The 19,234-nt window shown below is 47.0% G+C and overlaps 1 protein-coding gene and 1 long non-coding RNA gene across 4 annotated transcripts in view; one reads left to right on the forward strand and one right to left on the reverse strand.

Annotated features, from left to right (window-relative positions):
- BBS5 (Bardet-Biedl syndrome 5) overlaps positions 1 to 297 on the reverse strand; it is a 32,304-nt gene extending 32,007 nt beyond the window's left edge. The window contains exon 1 of one of the 3 annotated variants that reach the window (XM_073218730.1): positions 38 to 297. In XM_073218730.1, the coding sequence (XP_073074831.1) occupies positions 38 to 96 (59 nt within the window). In that variant the 5' untranslated portion in view covers positions 97 to 297. The remainder of the gene's footprint in view (positions 1 to 37) is intronic. The other 2 variants (XM_073218729.1, XM_017660472.3) reach the window with 2 other exon arrangements.
- Positions 239 to 11,533, forward strand: LOC140845077 (uncharacterized). Its single transcript, XR_012123715.1, has 4 exons — positions 239 to 664; positions 5,480 to 5,670; positions 6,165 to 6,266; positions 10,308 to 11,533. It is a non-coding gene; the product is annotated as an uncharacterized lncRNA (long non-coding RNA).
- Positions 11,534 to 19,234: the final 7,701 nt, after the last annotated feature.

Below are 19,234 nucleotides of genomic sequence, written 5' to 3' on the forward strand. Positions count from 1 at the left end.
GAAGGCTGTCGGTCCCTGAGGAATCCCGGCAACTCACTGCGAAGACACGTCGAAGCGGACGTCTCGGTCCTCCCACAGCGCATCCAGCACGGACATGGTAACGGTGCCGCGCAGTCCCGACTCTCCGTCGCGGGGGAGGCCGAGCGGCGTCTCCTGGCTCTCAGGCAACGGGCCACCTCCGTCACGGGGTTTACGGCGGCCGCCGAGACCCAAGTTTCCTAGAGTTGGGCGTGCGCTCTCCCTGTTCCCGTCGCGTCCGTAAGCGGACTGGAGGCTGGAGGGAGGGGTCCGCGGTTCAGAGGAGCCCAGCTGGCCCGGACCGGGAGCGGGGGCTTGGCCTCTGATAGGCCTTCCTGGCTTCCAAACACACATTCGTAAGCCATTGCACCCATTCCCCCTTTTACTCTACACCGTCAAGAAATTAAGACCGAAACCTGAATTCCTCGCCGTCCGCCTCTCTCCTGGCCCTGCCACCTCCTGCGACCTGCCTGCCTCTCCCTCTCCCTCCCCTACCTTCCCGTCGGCTCAGAGTCTGCGGGAGGCCGCCTTCCTCGGTCTGGAACTCAGTTTCCCCAGATCTCTACGTGGCCCGCCCCCTAAGTCTCAGCTCAAATGCCACTGATGCTGTCCTGGGGGCATCCCCAGGACAGGCCCTGCCTACCAGGTTCGTTTTGAACAGTGCCTAGCACAGAGTAGACATTCAAAAGTACTTTTTCAATGAACCATAGTGCCTTCGTTCCTTCAACTCCTCACAGTTCTTTAAATCAGGGGTTTTCAAACTGTGATCTAGAGATCCCTGGGAATCCTCAAGATCCTTTCAGGGTACTCATAAGGTCAAACTGTATTCATAATAATATGAAGATATTTTAACTCTTTTTAACTCTCATTTATTCATTAAGTGCATAGTGAAATTTTCCAAAAGTCATATAATATGTAATTGAATGTAAAAGCCATTATGAGAATCCACCTATCTTCCAGTAAGTCAGATATTAAAAAGATTTGCAAAAATATAAATCAATGTTACTCTTCTCACAAATTTTTTTGGAAAGTGTTTTTTAAAAATGTTTATATATAATGAGTCTTTGTTACTGTTTAATGAATCAAAAATGAATTTTTAAATGTCTCAGTAAATATCAAGAGACATAACCCATATAAACAAAAGCTCTTTCAGGTCCTCAATAATGTTTTTAAAAGTATAAAGGTGTACTGAGATCAAAAGTTCGATAACTGAAACTTTTAATTACCTAGAGCCCGGATGTGTCGGACTGCCAAACACTACAGGTGCTAATGTAAAAAGGCAATGAATTTTTTCAGGTTGAAGAGGGTAAGGGAGACAAGGCCCCCAATGACTCATGCCCTTGTGAAATTTCCCCTCCTTGGGTGTGGGCAGAAACTGTGACTTGCTTTTAGCTAATAGCATATGGTAAAGATAATGAGATGTAAAAGAGATGGAATATCATCCCCATGATGATTATGTTATATAAGATTTGGTTTTTACTGACTGGAGAAAAAGAGACTTTCCTGCTTGCTCTGAAGAAGCCAGCTGCTATGATACAGACTTCAGGGCTGCAGCCTCAGTCACAAAGGTGCACGGAACTGAAATCCGCTAACAGTCTGAAATGGACTTGGAAGCAGATCTTCTGAGCAGATCTCTACTGAGGAGACCTCAGTGCTAGGAAATTTCTGGATTGCAGCCTGGTGTGGCCTTAAGCAGGAAGCCCAGGTGAACCATGCTTGTGAGACAGGGACCATGGGGTTAGACAGAGTAGGGTGAGGGCCTCCGGAAAAAGCAAGGTGAGATATTTACAGTCAAAGCAATGTAACAATGTAATGTCCCTGTCGAAACTCTGTGTTCAGCATTATGCAAAGTCAAGGTTCAGCATAATGCAAAGAATTAGTACACTAATTCTCTAGGGTGAAGATAATAGACTAGGAGTATAGACATTTTCAGTGAGATCAGTTAAAGGTCTAAAGGCCAGGAGCAACTTGGCCTGGAATGTGTGAGTGTTCCACTTAAATGGAACTAGCCCAGCTACAGTTATCAGTCTCGAGCGACAGGTTCCCCTGTGTCTCCCTCAGTGGATCCCCCATCTCCCTTGGGAGCCAGGAAGTCACCTGAGTGGACGCCAGGATTCCCCTTCAGAGGCATCTCCTCAGATGCGAGGGACTGAGTAAGGCTGTGGGCACCTGCGAGAGTCTAGGCTGAGGCTGCACTTCAGCGGCTTCTCAAAGGCCCGCGTGTCTGGAATCAGACCCCAACAGCCCAACTGGGTATATGTGAGTGTAAGGCTGGAGGCACCGGAGGGAGGAGTGAGCACCTCGGACACTGATGATGTGCCAAAGCCCCCGGCTGCTGCCCCCTCCCAACCTGAAAAATGTGCCTCAGGCGAGCCAATCCTCGTGCCACTGTAAATCTAAGCTCTGCCTCCCCCTACCTTCTTTAAAAACTCACTGCCTGCCCTGCTGAGTGTGACTTCCCCAGCCTGTGATAGCCAGGTGGGAGAATATCACCCAGGAATTGCGCTAAAATAAACTGCCTGGCCCTTTGTTGCCTCTCATCGCCTGCTTATTTTGGTTAAAATTTATTTTACATTTGGTGCCAAAATCCGGGAAGGAGCATGAGCCCGGGGCCCCGACTGGCCATCAGCAACCCTGCCCCCTCCTCTGACCCAGAACCTCAGCCTCTCTGCTGTGTGGACCATTTTCCAGTGAGTCCCTCAGTTTCCCCAGTTTGTTTCCCTTCCTAACTCCGTTACACCTGGTCCATTCAAAATTGTAGCTACATCTTTCGTTCTCAACCATGCCGCTGTCCTGCTCTCCTCTTCCGGTGGCTGCACCACCCCGTCCCCCTCTCCTTCTGCCTTCACCGTCCTCTTCCCCCACCAGAACACGCTTTTCCCGCCCTCTGGTTCCAGAAGCTATGGACAAGAAGCTAAAGAGAGAAAAGCAGTTGAATATCGGTAGTTCAAGTTTTTGTGTCAGTTTGTCTGTTTTTATGTAGAGGGTGTTGCTGACTGTGGCCGTTGTGTCTCAGTTTGTGTGTTTGTGTGTCTAGGTGTGTAAATGAAAAATATTTTCCTATCTCCGGATGGTATTAATAAAAATTGATTTAAAAACAAGCACTTGTGAAGATTGGGCATTCTCAAACTCCCAGAAAATATTAAGCATTAATGCTAATTTAAGTTGAACTGAAATGGACATGTCCCTATGGTTATCAGCTGCCTAAGTTTACCTAAAGTCAGTTAAGTTGAGGTTATCTGCTAAATCTTTCAAGAATAAAATGCTTAGAGGCTTGACTTTGTCTAATGTTCAGTAAAGGTTTTGTAAGTAACCTAGCATAGTTGTTAAGAATAAGTGAACTAAGTAAGTGTGGCAAATGAACACCTTAATAATTGTGGGAATCTTTGTGGTAACCTAAAACCTTAAAGTTTTGCTAAGTTAAAAAGATATACTTTGTGCTTAGTGAGAGATTGTGCTGTAAAGCTCATGGTTACAGAAATTATGAAATGTGTTCATAAATTTGTCAATCTAAAGAATGTTAAACATTTACAATAGCCTACTTCTCAGTGTTCGCTGAAAATTAAAGTTCCTAATAGTTTTAAAGTCCAATTAAAGCTACTTAAAGAAGAAAACATCTCTACTTGCTAAAAAAAAGATGTGTTTTAATAAGAGAAAGTATAAAGAATGGAAATTCGTTTTGTTGAGGGTACAAAAAGATAATTGTTCTAAAGTACAGATATTTATTTAAAGAAGGAGAACACTGAATGTAAAAAAGAAAGTTATAGAAAGTTTGTAGAAGAATTGATATGGTCATGCTATATAAAATTAAAGCAAAAGAGTCTCGATATCAAGTACACAGAAAAATTAAAATTTTGTTTTCAGTTAAAAAGACTTTCTTAAAAAGACAAAGTTTTCTTAACTGTTAGTCTGCTCTTAATATTGAAAGATTGCAAAGGGTTCTCTAATTGTTTTATCAAAGCAGTTTCATGCTTAAAGTCTCAATGAGTTGTCTGAATATTTAAGAAAATGAAATCTTAATGTTTAAAAGACTAAAAGCTAAACTGTGCTAACAACTGTGTAACCTTCTTTATTTGCCTTTGAGGTATTTTGTTATTCTGGTTAAATAGATAAGTATTGCTTCATGGCAACCTATAATTCTATTTTAGCAAGTGCAACAAAAAAAAAAATGCAAAAAGGTGCTTTTACCTCTAGTTAACTGATATGTTCCAGAGGGCCCCTGGAACATATCAGAGGAATTTTTTCTCATTGGAGAAAGTATTTGGCTAATTTGGCTTATTTATCTGATATATAATTACCTGCTTAATTACCTAGAAAGCACTGTCACAGAAATGATACTAAACATTGTTACTGAATGTTTTGTTATAAAAATATTCAAATTTCCTTATGTCAACTGTCTTATAGTAAGCTCTTATCTGATCTTTAACCATTGTCATTTATAAGTCTTTTGTCATTTACAGCCACTGTTTTATTACTCCTAAGTGAGTAAAGAACTAGATTTCAGAACAAATATTAGTTTCATAAAATATTTAAGTAAGCTAAAGAAAATAATTTTGTGTCTTTTTGTTTCAAATCTTGCTGATAAAGTGCTTTAAGCTTTTTCTCTTAAGCTGACAACAGTTTAGTAAATAACTGTCTTTATAAGCAGAATTGAAACATTTATCTTTCTCTCTACCTGATCCCTCCAGGATTTAAAAACTCTCAGTGACTATTTTTATATTTCATGGCAGTATGTTTATTTTTCATAAGTTCAATAAGAACCTGCTTTCCTTGTAAGACAACCAGTTAAAAACACAGGTTATACTACCAAGGCTTAGATTGGAATGTCATTCCTGAGAGACACGTGCATAAACTCAGATATAAACAGCTTTAAAACTAAGGTTAACTTTATAAAGCCAACAAAGCCCCTTGGAAGAACTGGCGTGGTACCTTGCTTACAGGGTTCCCAGCAGCCTTACCAGGTGAGTAAAGAAGGTCACTTCCTGGCAGATGCAGGAACCTCAGAAAGTCTTGGAGACCTGAGAAGAGAAGAATTCACCCAAATCTACAGGTACTGCAGGCAAAACCTGATGGCAAGTCTGGCTTGGCTGTTTGACCTCAAGAGGCCTTTAAAGTTCAATCTGAAATGCCTTACAAAAAGTTCCAGCAAAGCACATTTAAAAGAGCCTATGTAATCAATTGCTCTTCTTGCTGTACTTATGCAAATAATTAAGCCAAGTGTTAATTATTTTCTTAACCTGGTTACTTCTAATAAAGATGAGGGTGATTTTAGAGAAAAGTATTGTTTCAATAATGCAGTCTTATCTGTACTAAATCCTAATACTAGTCATTAAGATGTAAACTCGATCCAGAATTCTAGTTTCCCCATGATACCTGGCTATTTTTCTCAATTAAACTCTTCATATTTCTAGTTCTTATATTCAGCCATGCATTCTTAATCTCATCAAGTTTGTCCTTCCAGAATAGAAGCGCCAACCTTCCGAGGCCTTCTCAACTGACCAGTGATGGAGACCTAACTGCACCCCATACTGCACCCCCTCTCAGCCTGAAGCAGCCAGAGCAGTCGTTGCCCCCGTTCTCTAGCAGCAGCTAAGGTCTCTCTATCTGTAAAAGAGAGAATGAGACAGAGACCATAGGTTTACACAGAATAAGGTGAGAGCCTCTAGAGAAAGCAAGGCAGGATATTTGCAGTCAGAGCAATATAACTACATGCTAAGAAACCGCCCCCCACCCCCACCCCCCACCATGACATTTCTTGTCAGCCAGATCGAGTCATCACCCATTATGACCAAAAGGCTGGAATGTAAGGCTGGAGGCACTGGAGGGAGGAGTGAGCACACTGGACACTAATGACGTGCCAAAGCCCCCAACTGCTGCCCCCTCCCAACCTTAAAAATGTGCCTCAGGCCAGCCAATCCTCGCACAGCTGTAAATCTAAGCTCTGCCTCCCCCTACTTTCTTTAAAAACTCGCTGCCTGCCCTGCTGAGTGTGACTTCCCTGGCCTGTGATAGCCAGACCGGGGAACATCACCCAGGAATTGTGCCCAAATAAACTGCCTGGCCCTTTGTTGCCTCTCATTGCCTGCTTATTTCAGTTAAAATTTATCTTACAATGAGGAGTGTCTCTCTGTCTCCCTGACTTCCAGCCTGCTTCTTCAGGCTGCCCTGGCCTCAGTGAGGAAGGGGGCATTCCTGACTCTCTCCTAACTTCATTCAATTTCACCAAACCCGATGCTCACCACCGCAAGGTAGGAGATCTATGCTTCACTCTTATTCCTGACTTAATGCTGTACTGTTTATTTCATAAAATGTGTCTGGGCACCTGTTAGCCACTTAAAAGATGATTAGCATCAGCTACCAGTCTTAAGTCTTGGGTGAAAGGGTTCTCAGTATCTGCTGCTCCTTGATCTCCTACCTCCCAATGGGCGGGAATGTCGGGGAGTGGCTGAGCTGATTTCCTACTTTCCTCTCCTAATCTGCGGACTCCAAGGGCAGACCAGACTAGAAGACAGTGGTCCTTGGATCTCGGCTCCGGCCAATTGATCCAATGGTGCTGAGTGAACCTCTGGCTAGGCTGCTGCCTATGCAAGAGTCGCAGATGACACCTGACCTCTTGTCTCATGGATCAGATTTCTTACAGTGGGTGACTAGAAAGATAATTCCCAGGCAGTGACAGAAACTGGTGTTTGAGAGTATAGACCCTCCCCCATAAGTGTCCCTGGCAGCCTCTGAATAACCTCTGGCCTTGGAAAAAGTTCTGCTCCGCATTCAAAGCAGTCCTCCTAGGCCTGTGCCACTTTCTCCTGTGTAATGTAAATGAAGTCTGTAAAGTAAGCAAGCTGAAACCTGAGACCAACATGTAAATGGCTATTGATCTCCCTTCCTTAGAGGCAGTCATCCTGGGGCGGAGCATTTCCTTTTCTGCAGCCCCCAGGGAAGCAAAACAGGTTTGTAACTCTGACCAAGGTTCTGGCAGCAAGAAGTCACACAGTCCCTGCACTTTTTGGACAGGAAGGGAGCACTCAAGGAATGACTAAAGCTAGTGCAGAGAAAACTAGGAAAACTCCCAAAAGGCATAAAGTAGGAGCACAGTGGTAAGGTCCCACTAAATCCAGAGCTCCGAGGCGACTCTTGCTGAGTGGGAAGGCAAGAGGGGAATCAAGGCAAGTTTAGAGCCAGACACACCTCTGGCATGCATTCTAAAGAACTGGAAGCAATTTTAATCCTAGACCCTGAAAAAGTGTCTTATCTTCTGCACAGAAGCCTGGCCTCAATACAAACTCTCTAATGGAGAGGCTTGGCCCCTGAGAGATATATACAGTATTATAAAGTTAGGCAGCCAAGTTTATTTATTTATTTTTAAAATTTTTTATTAAGGTATGATTGACATACACTCTTATGAAGGTTTCACATGAGAAAACAATGTGGTTACTACATTTACCCATATTGTCAAGTTGCCACCCATACCCCAATGCAGTCACTGTCCATCAGTGCAGCAAGTTGCCAGAGATACACTGTGTCCCTTCTTTGTTATACACTGTTCTCCCTGTGATCCCCCACACCATGTGTACTAAACATAATACCCCTCAGTCCCCTTCTCCCGCCCTCCCACACCCCTCCCCTTTGGTAACCACTAGTTCATTCTTGGAGTCTCTGAGTCTGCTGCCATTTTGTTCCTTCAGTTTTGCTTCATTGTTATACTTCACAAATGAGGGAAATCATTTGGCATTTGTCCTTCTCTGCCTGGCTTATTTCGCTGAGCATAATGTCCTCCAGCTCCATCCATGTTGTTGCAAATGGTAGGATTTGTTTCTTTCTTATGGAAGCCAGATTTATTTTAATGCAAGCAAAGAAAATAGTCAAAAGTCTTGTGAACTACTACAGTATGGAACTAGTTTTCTAAATTATTTTGGTGGAAATCTGTTTTCCTTACTGGGTTCATCATTATCCTCAAAAATGGGCAGTTTTTAAACTAAACTCCCTGAAAGAGAAGAAATTTATCTTTTACAATACAGCCTGGCTTTCGATGACTGGAGCTAGAATTGTACTTGCATTTCATTTCCAGCCACCTGCACACACACAGTCCCTATCAGTTCAGAGCCTTCATCGGCCCTGTTAGTCTGGGGCCATTTAAACCTTAACCCACTTAGGTAAACTGCTCGCCCATAGAGTGCATTCTTGAAAACTGAGATACTTTTAGTCAAATACGCTAAAAGGAAAGAAGGCAATTGGATATCAGTAACTCAAATCTTTGTATCAGTTTATCTGTGTATATGTTCTTTTATGATAAGTGTTGCTAACTGTTGTCATTACATCTCAATCTGTATGTTTGTGTGTCTAAGTGTGCAAATGAAAATTTTTTCTACCTCTGGGTGGTACTAAAAATTTATTTTAAGATAAGCACTTGTGAAAATTGGGCATTCTAAAACTTCCAGAAAATTCTAATAGAAAATATTAAGCATTAATGCTAATTTAAGTTGAACTGAAACCGACATGTCCTTATGGTTATCAGCTGCCTAAATTTACCTAAAGTCATTTAAATTGATGTTATCTATTAAGTCTTTCAAGAATAAAATGTTTAGACATTTGTCTAATGTTCAGTAAAGGTTTTGTAAGTAATCTAGCAGAGTTGTTAGGAATGAGTAAACTAAGTGTAGCGAGTGAACATCCTAATAATAATTGTGGGTTACAGTGTGTATAACCTGTAAACAGCCTGATAATTTTTGTAGTAACCTAAAACCTTAAAGTTTTGCTAAGTTAAGTAGACATATTTTGTGCTTAGTGAGATTGTGCTGTAAAGCACATGGTTCCAGAAATTATAAAATGTATTCATAAATTTGTCAATCTAAAGAATGCTAGTGTAACAGTTTACAATAGCCTACTTTTCAGTGTTCACTGAAAATTAAGATTCCTAATGGTTTTAAGTTCTAATTAAAACTACTTAAAGTAATAAGGAAAACATTTCTGCATGCTAAAGAGTGTGTCTTTTGATAAAAAAAATAACTGTTCTAAAGTACAGCTGTTTATTTAAAGAGGGAGAACTCTGAATGTAAAAGTTGTAGAAAGTTTGGAAAAACTGCTATATAAAATTAAAGCAAATGAGTCTCTATATCAAGTACACAGCAAATTAGAATTTTGTTTTCAGTTAAAAGGACAAAGTTTTATTAAACTGTTAGTCTGCTTTTAATGTTGAAAGATTACCAAATGGTTTTCTAATTGTTTTATCAAAGCAGTTACTCATGCTTAAAGACTCAATGAGTTGTCTGAATATTTAAGAAAATGAGATCTTAATATTAAAAGGACTAAAAGCTAAACTTTGCTAACAATTGTAACCTTCTATTTTTGCCTTTGAGGTATTTTTTTGTCATTCTGGTTAAATGGATAAGTACTGCTTCATGGCAACCTATAATCCTATTTAAGCAACTGCCAAATAAACTTTCTTCTGACAACTTACCAAAATCAAATTCAAAAAGGTGCTTTTTACCTCTAGTTAACTCTGATATTTTCCAGAGGGCCCCTGGAACATGTCAGAGGAACTTTTCCTCATTGGGGAAAGTAGTTGGCTAATTTGGCTTATTTATCTGATATATAATTACCTGCTTAATTACCTGTAAAGCACTGTCAAAGGGAATGATGCTAAACTTTGTTACTAAATGTTTTGTGTTACAGAAATATCCAAATTTCCTTATGTCAACTGTCTTATAGTAAGCTCTCATCAGATCTTTAACCATGGTCATTTGTAAGTCTTTTATCATTTATAGTCACCGTTTTATTACTCCTAAACTAGTAAAGAACTAGATTTCAGCAGGACAGGTATTGGTTACATAGGATTAAGTAAACTAAGGAAGATGATTTTGTGGCTTTTTGTTTCAAATGTTGCTGATACAGTGTTTTAAGCTTTTTCTCTTAAGCTGACAACAGTTTAGTAAATGACTATCTTTATAAGCAGAATTGAAACTTCATCTTTCTCTCTACCTGATCTCTCCACAATTTAAAAACTCACTGTGACTATTTTTATATTTCATGGCAGTATGTTTATTTTTCATAAGTTCAATAAGAATCTGCTTTCCTTGTAAGAGGACCAATTAAAAACACAGGTTATATTACCAAGGCTTTGACTGGAATGTCATACCTGAGAGACACGTGCATAAACTCAGATATAAACAGCTTTAAAACTAAGGTTAACTTTATAAAGCCAACAAAGCCCCTTGGAAGAACTGGCGTGGTACCTTGCTTACAGGGTTCCCAGCAGCCTTACCAGGTGAGTAAAGAAGGTCACTTCCTGGCAGATGCAGGAACCTCAGAAAGTCTTGGAGACCTGAGAAGAGAAGAATTCACCCAAATCTACAGGTACTGCAGGCAAAACCTGATGGCAAGTCTGGCTTGGCTGTTTGACCTCAAGAGGCCTTTAAAGTTCAATCTGAAATGCCTTACAAAAAGTTCCAGCAAAGCACATTTAAAAGAGCCTATGTAATCAATTGCTCTTCTTGCTGTACTTATGCAAATAATTAAGCCAAGTGTTAATTATTTTCTTAACCTGGTTACTTCTAATAAAGATGAGGGTGATTTTAGAGAAAAGTATTGTTTCAATAATGCAGTCTTATCTGTACTAAATCCTAATACTAGTCATTAAGATGTAAACTCGATCCAGAATTCTAGTTTCCCCAAAATATCTGGCTATGATTTTCCAGATGTGTTAGTTTTCTCCCATTATTTCAGTTAAAGTTTTACTATTTCTAGTTCTCATATTCAACCATGCATTCTTAATCTCATCAGGTTTGTCCTTCCAGAATGGAAAATCCAACTCCAGATGTTGCTACATAACCTAATAACACAATTTGTTCTATCTTGCCTAGAAGCCACAAAACTGCAAATAATAATAGAAATGGAACCTGGAATAGAAGTGCCCATCTTCTAAGGCCCTCTCAGCTGACCACTGATGGAGACCTAACTGCACCCTTTACTGCACCCCTTCTCAGCATGAAGCGGCCAGAGCGGTCATCGCCCCCTTTCCCTAGCAGCAGCTAGGGTCTCCATCTGTAGAGAGGGGGGAATGAGACAGGGACCGTGGGTGTAGTTAGAATAGGGTGAGGGCCTCTGGTAAAAGCAAGGCAAGATATTTACAGTCAGAGCAATGTAACTACATGCAAGGAAACCCCCTACCAAAACTCTGTGTTAAACATTAAGCTCTAGAGTCACTTTTCAGTGAGATCAGTTGATACTCCCCAGATAAAGGAAACTAACCCATGTTTTTACTATGCTAATTGTTTGTAGTCATGTGTAAGATTCACTGTAGCATGCTAAAAGGGGTTTAATATCTCATCAAGGACAAACATCGTAAGGCCACTTTTAACAAGTCCACACACTAAGCCCTCAGTTCCCCCAAATCCTCAACTGCCTATAAATCTCCTAGATAACGCACCACCCCGGGCTCTCTTGTCCCCTCCTGGTGTAAGCTGGGAGCTCTATTCTCTCACTGTATCTCTAAATAAAAGCCTCGCCCTGGTTCTCCTGCCTTGACTGTTTGCTAAGTTCATTCTTTGACTCCGCAAACAAGAACCCCGGCATCACCAGCACGCACAACTTTATTCATCCTGTATTTCTGTGTAACAATCACTCCTAAACTTAGTGGCCTAAACAGGAAGCATTGCTAGTCTCAGTTTCTGTGACTCAGGAGCCCAGGACAGCTGAGTGGGGTGACCCTGGTCCAGGGTCCCTTGTGAGGGGGTGACTGGGATGATGGGTGGGACTGCCATGTCATCTGAAGGCTTGCGGCAACTGGAGGATCCACTTCCTCAGCCACAGGTGGGAGGCTCAGCCCCTCAGGATCCAGGCTCCTACTAACTGCTGCTAGAGCACTCACCACACAGCAGCTGGTGGGCCCACTGGGCACAGCCAGGAGGAAGCGACCCATTATTCTGTCTCCTTTTCATCAGGAGTGTGGGTAAAATTGCAGTATTTCCAGAATCTCTCACCTGGCTTTAGTGCATTTCCATATCAACAGGTGTTCTTAAGGGGTAGAGAGAAGTAGTTCATCTCCGTATCAATGGGTATCTAAGCCCTGGGCAACCTAAGGCTTATCTGAACCTGAGAGGTTGGGGGAGGATTTGCTTGCTTCTGCCAGCACAGGAAGGAGATGGCCCTGGACCGCTGTTTGTAAGTTATAAATATGTTTTAAACTTTATTTCTCCCTGTCCTGCCAGTGGGTTTCAGCCCCCAGCAAGTTCGCTATGGATTCAATGTGACCAAAGAAAATGACAGTAAAATGTTCTTGGGGTAAAAGGGTTATACCCAAATTTATTCCACGGTGGCAGGTCAGTCACTAAAATCCCATTCACTCAGAGCAAGTCTGCATGCAGCAGGCCAGTCTCTGCCTCTGGGCCCCTCTGCCCACACAGCCGTTCTCTGGGCCTCTCTGTCCACACAGTCATCCCGCACAGCCATCCTCTGGGCCTCTGTCCTCGGCGCTGTCACCACTCCAGCCTCTGCTCTGCTCTTCTGCAGCCTTGGAGCCCTGCCACGGAGTTGCCCTGAGCACTGGGCGGAGCTCCTTATATAGAGTCAATAGCAATGTATTGCCCACAGGTGTGTAGTGATCTTGTCAACCAGGGCCAGGTGAGAATCCTGGCCACAGGAACTCTCATTTTATCAACACTCCCTTAGACTGATTTCAGTTTCAGCTAGGTATTTTTCCCAGGATTTCCTTTACCTGGAGTTACAAGGAGTTCAGTAATTAAAGCCCAGTGGAGGGAGGAAAATTAGGTCCAAGTCCACAGGGAGAAGCATCAGATAATTCTTGGACATGTTACAAAACACTGCACAGTTCACTCTCAGATTGAAACTTGTGTGCGGTTTCATGTGTCCCTTGGCTCAGCCAGTGACCCGGGGTGGGTTCAGGCAGGTTCCCCTCGTCACCCTCACAGGTCGCCCTGCAGCTGCCTTTCCACCCTTGGGCATCTTCACTATTTTTCCACTTGCACCTGCCTTTGCTTCCTAAGAACTCATATATTGCTCAGATCAGGCCTACCTGTGAAGCAAGAACGAGCAGGTGTTGTTAGCCCCGAGGCAGAGTTTTGCACAGCGGCTCACCAGGGTTCCCCTGCCTGCTGCTCTGCTTGCAGTGCATCATGACCCTGCTCTACACCTCTGTCTCAATGATGGAGAGATGTTTTTCCTGTCATCAACTTCTTCAGCTTCTTCAACTGGCTTTGTGTGGCCATGGCCATCATTGGGATGCTGTGGCTGCACTACAGGAGGCCTGAGCTGCCATGACCCATCAGGGTGAGGCCCGGCCACTGGGGCCCTGCAGGGTCATGCCCTGGAGGAGCCAGCACCCACACAGCTCTGGCCCGACCTGCCGGCTCGTGTCCCAGCAAGCGACCCTCCCCTCTAGACTCCATCCCCCTGGTAAACCACTGTCAGGGTACCTTCTCCAGCAGTCTGGTTATGACTGACAACTGTAGATGTGTAAGCCTGCCTCCAAACTAGATGTGGGGAGTCATTAAGCCAGTAGATGATGTTGGCAACATCTTGAGGGTTAAGAGCATGCTTCCAGGTGCTGGGGCTTCCCACTAGACAAAGCAGGCCCCATGTCCCTGCCCTCCTCAGGCATATAATCCCCTGAGGGGAGGGGCTGTGCTCAGGAAGCCTGTGGACCCTGGGCAAGCAGGGGAGGGCCTGACTGGCAGAGGCATGTGAGTGCAGGTGAGGGGTCATGTGCCCTCTGGGTGGGGCATAGCTGGGACTGTCTGTGCCTGACTAGTGAGGCATCATTGGGCTAGGCTGCCCGCTGCACCCACCCTGGCCTCAGCAGCCCTGGAGGAAGTGGGGGTGCTGGATGAGGCTGGCCTGGAGGTATACTCTTTATCCCCATCAACTCAGTAGTGGAGACAGCTGCCTAGGAGTGACCACATCTCTCCAAGGGGCCACTGATGGAGGTCACTCTCCTGCTGGTGAGGTCCTGGCACATCACGGGGCAGAGCCCATGGTGGCTGCTGGCCAGCAGCTTGTTCCCATCCAGTTCCTGGTGGCATGTCTGTACCTATTCACAGGCCTTCTCCCCAGCCCCACACCCAGCAGTCCCACAGAGGCCATCAGGGCACTGCTGCTCTGCCTGGGAGGGTTTCTACTGTGGGTGATGAGGGGTTCTCAGTGCCCTGGACCACCTTACTCCTGCCTGGGGAGGCTCTGTCCCCTGTCAGCCGGGGCCAGTGGCATGCTGTATCCCTGTGGGGCTGGGCAGAAGAGGGCATGCAGTCTGGTTTGACCTGGTAGCGCTCAAGCCTGCCTTTATCTCCTGGGGTGTCTTGCCAGTGTGCAGACAGCAGACCCCAGGTACAGGCAAGCCTGCCTTGCAGAAGGCTCAGTGCATGCAAAAGCTGGAAGGCATGTCTGGAGCTGGGCCAGGCTGGGGATATCTCTCTGGCTTCTCTGCCTTAAGCCCTGTGGGTGGACCTGCCTGCCAATGGCCATGCAGAATATGGTTCAGCCTGTCCACAAAGGGCTCTCTGAGAACATGGTGCCCTTGGATTATTAGCGGTCAGCCACGGTCCTCCCAGAAGCACCACTCCTGCTCCTCTGGGTGACCAAGGGTGGGGTGCCAGCCAGGGGTTTCCACCCTGTGATGTGGGACCCAGTGAGGCCAATTTTCCCTGACCTTGGGAAGTCTGGAGAGACCAACCTGGTTATTTCTGTCCACTCCTCAGGGCTTCTGCATCTTGGGTAATTATCCCCAGCACTGTGTGCAGAGTGAGGGAAAGCAGAGAACCAGGATGGGGTGGGGGTGTCAGCTGTCAAGCCCCAGGCGCAGAGAAAAGTGGTTTAGGTCAGCCCCGGGTAATGCTTGACAGCCTGGGGCAGGGAGGGGGAGTGGGCATGGAGCTGGTGGCGTGGCTGGGCCCCAGGCCGTGGGCGGGTGGGAGGCGAGGGCAGGGTGACCAGCAGCTGGCACCAGCTTGGGTGACGCACACCACTCCGCCCCTGTCCCTGGTGAACCTGGCCCTCCCTGTGTTCTTCCTGCTGGCCTGCCTGTCCCTGATCACCGTCTTCTTCTGGAAGACTCCTGTCGAGCGTGGCATTGGCTTTGCCATAATCCTCAGCAGCCTGCCAGTCTACTTCTTAGGAGTCTGGTGGGAAAAAAAGCCCAAGTGGCCTCCAGGGCATCTGTGAGTGTCCCCCGCAGCCTGTCCTTGCCCCACAGCAGAGTAGCTGGGAGCAGCTGGGAGGGCAGCGCTCGGGCGCCGGCTGAGGGGCCAGCAGCAGGAGAGCTGGGCAACAGGCACTTATAACACCGACCCTGGGACTGGGTATTGTTTGTGTCTGGTGGTGACGTCCGGCCATGTATTGTAGGCAAAAGATGCTCAGCTTGGCACCAGCTCATCTCAGAACAAGGGATTCCAGAAAACCAGGCTGCTTTTCCCAAGTAACAAAATCCCACCATTTGTTGCCAACTTAAACACAGCCAATTGGCTTAGACAGGGAGAGAAACAGCATCTCTACTCTATGGTCACAGAATCGACATAGACGCCAAGTTTGGGACCCTGTGCAGGGACTGTGATTAATGGGAGAAGTCACTGGTGGCTGTGGGCCTGCACCCTGATTGCCCACCCTGGATGGCCTTTAAAATCCCTGATGACCATCCTCAAGTTCTGATCAGCAACTGCCTGGTAATAAGGAAGCTGTCACTTGTCAGAGTTTTGCCTGTGCCACAGACTCCCTTTATTGTCTGAGCACACAGCCCTCCTTCCAAAGCTAGCCCTCCAGAATGGGTGCTTGGGGTGACCGGTGTCCCCTGGCCCATTGCCCACGACCCCCTGCTGCAGCCCATCTGCAGGATTGCAGGTATGCACTGTCACCTGGTTGGGGGGTGTGCTCACAGCCAGTCCCAGTTGCCCACTGTCCGTAGGCCCAGGGTGGGCCCTCAGGAAGGGCCTCTCCCAGTCCTCCAGTGGTGGGACTCCTGAACATTCTGGGGAGGGGGGGTTGGGGGGAGCCAGGGGCTGCCCATTGCTGAGTCCCTCAGCCGCACCCCCAGTGGCTTATAGTCAAGACAGACGAGCGGTGCATCCTGCTTCTAACCAGGCCTGTGTGCACGTGCCCACGGGGTGAGGATTCATGTAGAGTTCTGGGTTTCTGGATGCTTTGACAACATGAGAAGGCCTGGTGACACAGGGCTGACTCGCTGGCTCTCCTGTTAGTTTCTACGACCATCCTTTGCCAGAAACTCATGAAGGTTTCTGCCCCAGGAATCTCATGAAGGGATGCCCCAGGAGACTTAAGCAAGTAGTGCCAGGAAGCTGCCAGAAAGAAAGTTCACAATGGTCATGTGGAAACAACTCACCTCCTAAAAAGCGACTCCAGGCCCCACCTCCAGGCAGCTCAACTGAGTGCCCTGTGCTGTCCTGACACTAGGCCAGGTGCCAGGGCCTCTGTGAAAACTGGTAAGAATTTAGACCGAAGTCGAGCTCCCATCAATACTTCCTTGTGTTGAGCTGAGAAGCAGCCGGGGATGACCCACCGTGGACTTCCTGCCATTCGGGGCCCTTCCCTTCCCACCTTTGTTTATTTGTATTATTTTTGCAACTTAAATTTTGGGTCAGGATGATGTCACCAAAATGACTATTTTTTAGAGAGATGGGCAGGGGGAAAGTTGGAGAAGAGTTTTCCTCTGCACCCTCTGCACATTATGTGCCTCGGAGGGGCAAGTCGTGTCCCCAGGCAGGACCCCAGGAGCCAGCACTGTCTCAGCAGCAGGGTCCTGAGAGCCAGCAGAGCTGCACTGCGTGGGCTGCAGAGTAGCACTGGACCCCAGACCTGTGCTTGGTCGTCCTGGTTCTCATTGTCATGGACGCAGTGAAGCTGTACGTGCTTGGTGGTGAAAACTAACACCCAGGGCTTATGTCTCTTTGCCTTAACGACTCAGGGTAGATCTCTCCCCAAACCTCCAGAAGAGAGGAAAGCTCTTCAACAGCCACCTTCAGGGTAGTTTATAGGAGAAAAAAAATGACACTGGCCCCAGCTCAGGAGAGAGCCGAATCCTGTTTCTAGGGGACCTCTGAGCAGCTCACCGGCAGTGGGACCATCTCGGAGTTCCCACTGCAGTGCACTGCCGGGGATGTAGAACAGGGCCATTTCTGGGCTAGACTTGGTCATTCACATGCTCTTGGGCTCCTGACTTTGTACATCCTACCCTTCCTTGTCACAGGAGAACCTGGACACCTCCCCTGGGCAGGCAGGCGGGCCAGGGACAACACACTGGGCCTGGCCTGTGTCTGATGCTGCCCTCTGGCCCACTCTGCATCCAGTTTTGAAGCTGATGTCTAGTTTTTTCAGACAAAGCCCCAAGTTTGAAACCTGGAAATAGACAAGTAAGACAGATACCACGACCCCTGGTGGCTCCCCTGCCCGCAGTCCACAAGCAGCCCCTCCTGGGGCCCTGCCTGTCCCAGCTCCATCCCAACTGCTAGGAAGCAGAAACAAGCCTTCCCAGTGCTCTGACTTTACACCTGCTGCGGGGGCTGCCCTGGCTCTCAGAGTCTGGCTCCCCTGATGGATCTGTTCAGAGAGGCTACACAAGCAGGCTTTTGTTTCTGTGGCTCCATGGCATTTTCCCAAGTGGAGGCAGCTGCAGTCAGCCAGTACGTCCTGAGTGACCGCCGTGTCCCCGAGCCAGCCTGGAGAGCAGCACCATGGAAGGTCAGCCTGCCTCCCTCCAGGCCGTCTCAGGTGCCAGCAGCTCCCACTGCTGGCCCTTCCCTTTGGGAGGTGGAGCCAAGCCCTCAGGAGCAGGCCTGCTGTAGGCCCCCGGGTGCCGTGTGTACAAATGACCAGTCCAGCATGCTGCTACCCAGCTGGGCCCCCACGTAGGTCCAGTGGGCCAGAAAGACCTGACAGGCAGCATGGGTGCTTGAGCTGGGCATGGAGCTGACTCTGTCCCTCCTGCTTTGCACCAGGACCATGCCATCTATGGCTCGTGACGTGTAAGGACTGACTTCCACAGACATCTCATGAGCTCAGTGCTTCTGGGGCCATAGTCCTCTCACCTAGGGGTTCAGCTTGATGCCTGAAGGCAGAAAGCCACCAGAAGACCTGGTTTTCCGTGTTGGGCAGAACCCCTGCCCTGGTCTCCAGTTTTCTCATCCACAAGCAGGGCAGTAGCTGGCATGTCCCTGCACGGGGGTGTGTGCACCTCCCGGAGACTGGGCAGGTGGCGACTGCAGCCCTGTGCACAGGTGCTGGGATGCCTTGGGTGCATGGCCCACCTGCCTGTACACAGATGTCCAGCAGCATCTGAGCGGGATGTCAGCTTCTTCCCTCCTTGAGGGCTGCCCTTGGGATACCATCATGGGTCAAACTGCAAGTTTGGGAAGAGTGGATATGGCCCTGGCAATGTGGGGAACCAGGTGGCCCTGTCCAGATCAGACCATGGTGTCCTTCCCATGTGACCTGTTCTGGCAGCCTGCAGTCCGGCAGCTTGGGGGCCCCACAGTGCACCATAGGGTCCCAGGGCTCAATGTTCACACAGCCTGGGGGGACAGAGTTGGCTCTTTCTGACCACTCTACTGACAGGAGTCCTGAACATTGGCATCTTTGAGGTTGTATTTCTTTTTAAACCAAACCCTGGCACAGCAAGCCTCAATTCTGTCGTTCCCCTGTGTGGCTGTATCCTGACATCACAGATTTAAAGATTCTCTTGGCACCTCGGTGGGTCATTTGTAGGGTGACCACTCAGCCTTGCTGCACTGCACCTTTCCGGCTGTCCTGTGTCACTGCTGTGTTCCAACCAGGGCCTGACGCCCCTGCTGCGGGATGGCATCTGTGGTCTCACTATGTCTTTGTATTCTGTTAGTGGCTAACCTGTTATATTTGGCTGGTTCAGGGTGGGGAATTCTGTTTTTATTAATGGGAACTTTTCTGTTTTTAAAGAAACATCAGAATTAGAAGTGCTGATGGTGACCTGCTGTGTCCTTTTCTTCAGCATCAAATTCTGGGGCTGGGCATGTTCCTAGGGGTTCCTGCCCTGGAGGGCCCACCTTGTTCACCGGGCAGCCTTCTAGAGGCCTGCAGCACTGCCCCCCATGGATGGTCCTTTGATGGGCAAAGCAGGCAAAGGAGAACTCAGGTCAGTCTCTTGGGAGGGGCACTGATGTGGAGACCAGTAAGTGAATAAAGAATGTTCCAGGCCTGCTGCTCATTTCCAAGACATCCTCGGAGCACC

Source organism: Manis javanica, chromosome 12 (genome assembly GCF_040802235.1).
Source record: "Manis javanica isolate MJ-LG chromosome 12, MJ_LKY, whole genome shotgun sequence".
Lineage (NCBI taxonomy): Eukaryota > Metazoa > Chordata > Mammalia > Pholidota > Manidae > Manis > Manis javanica.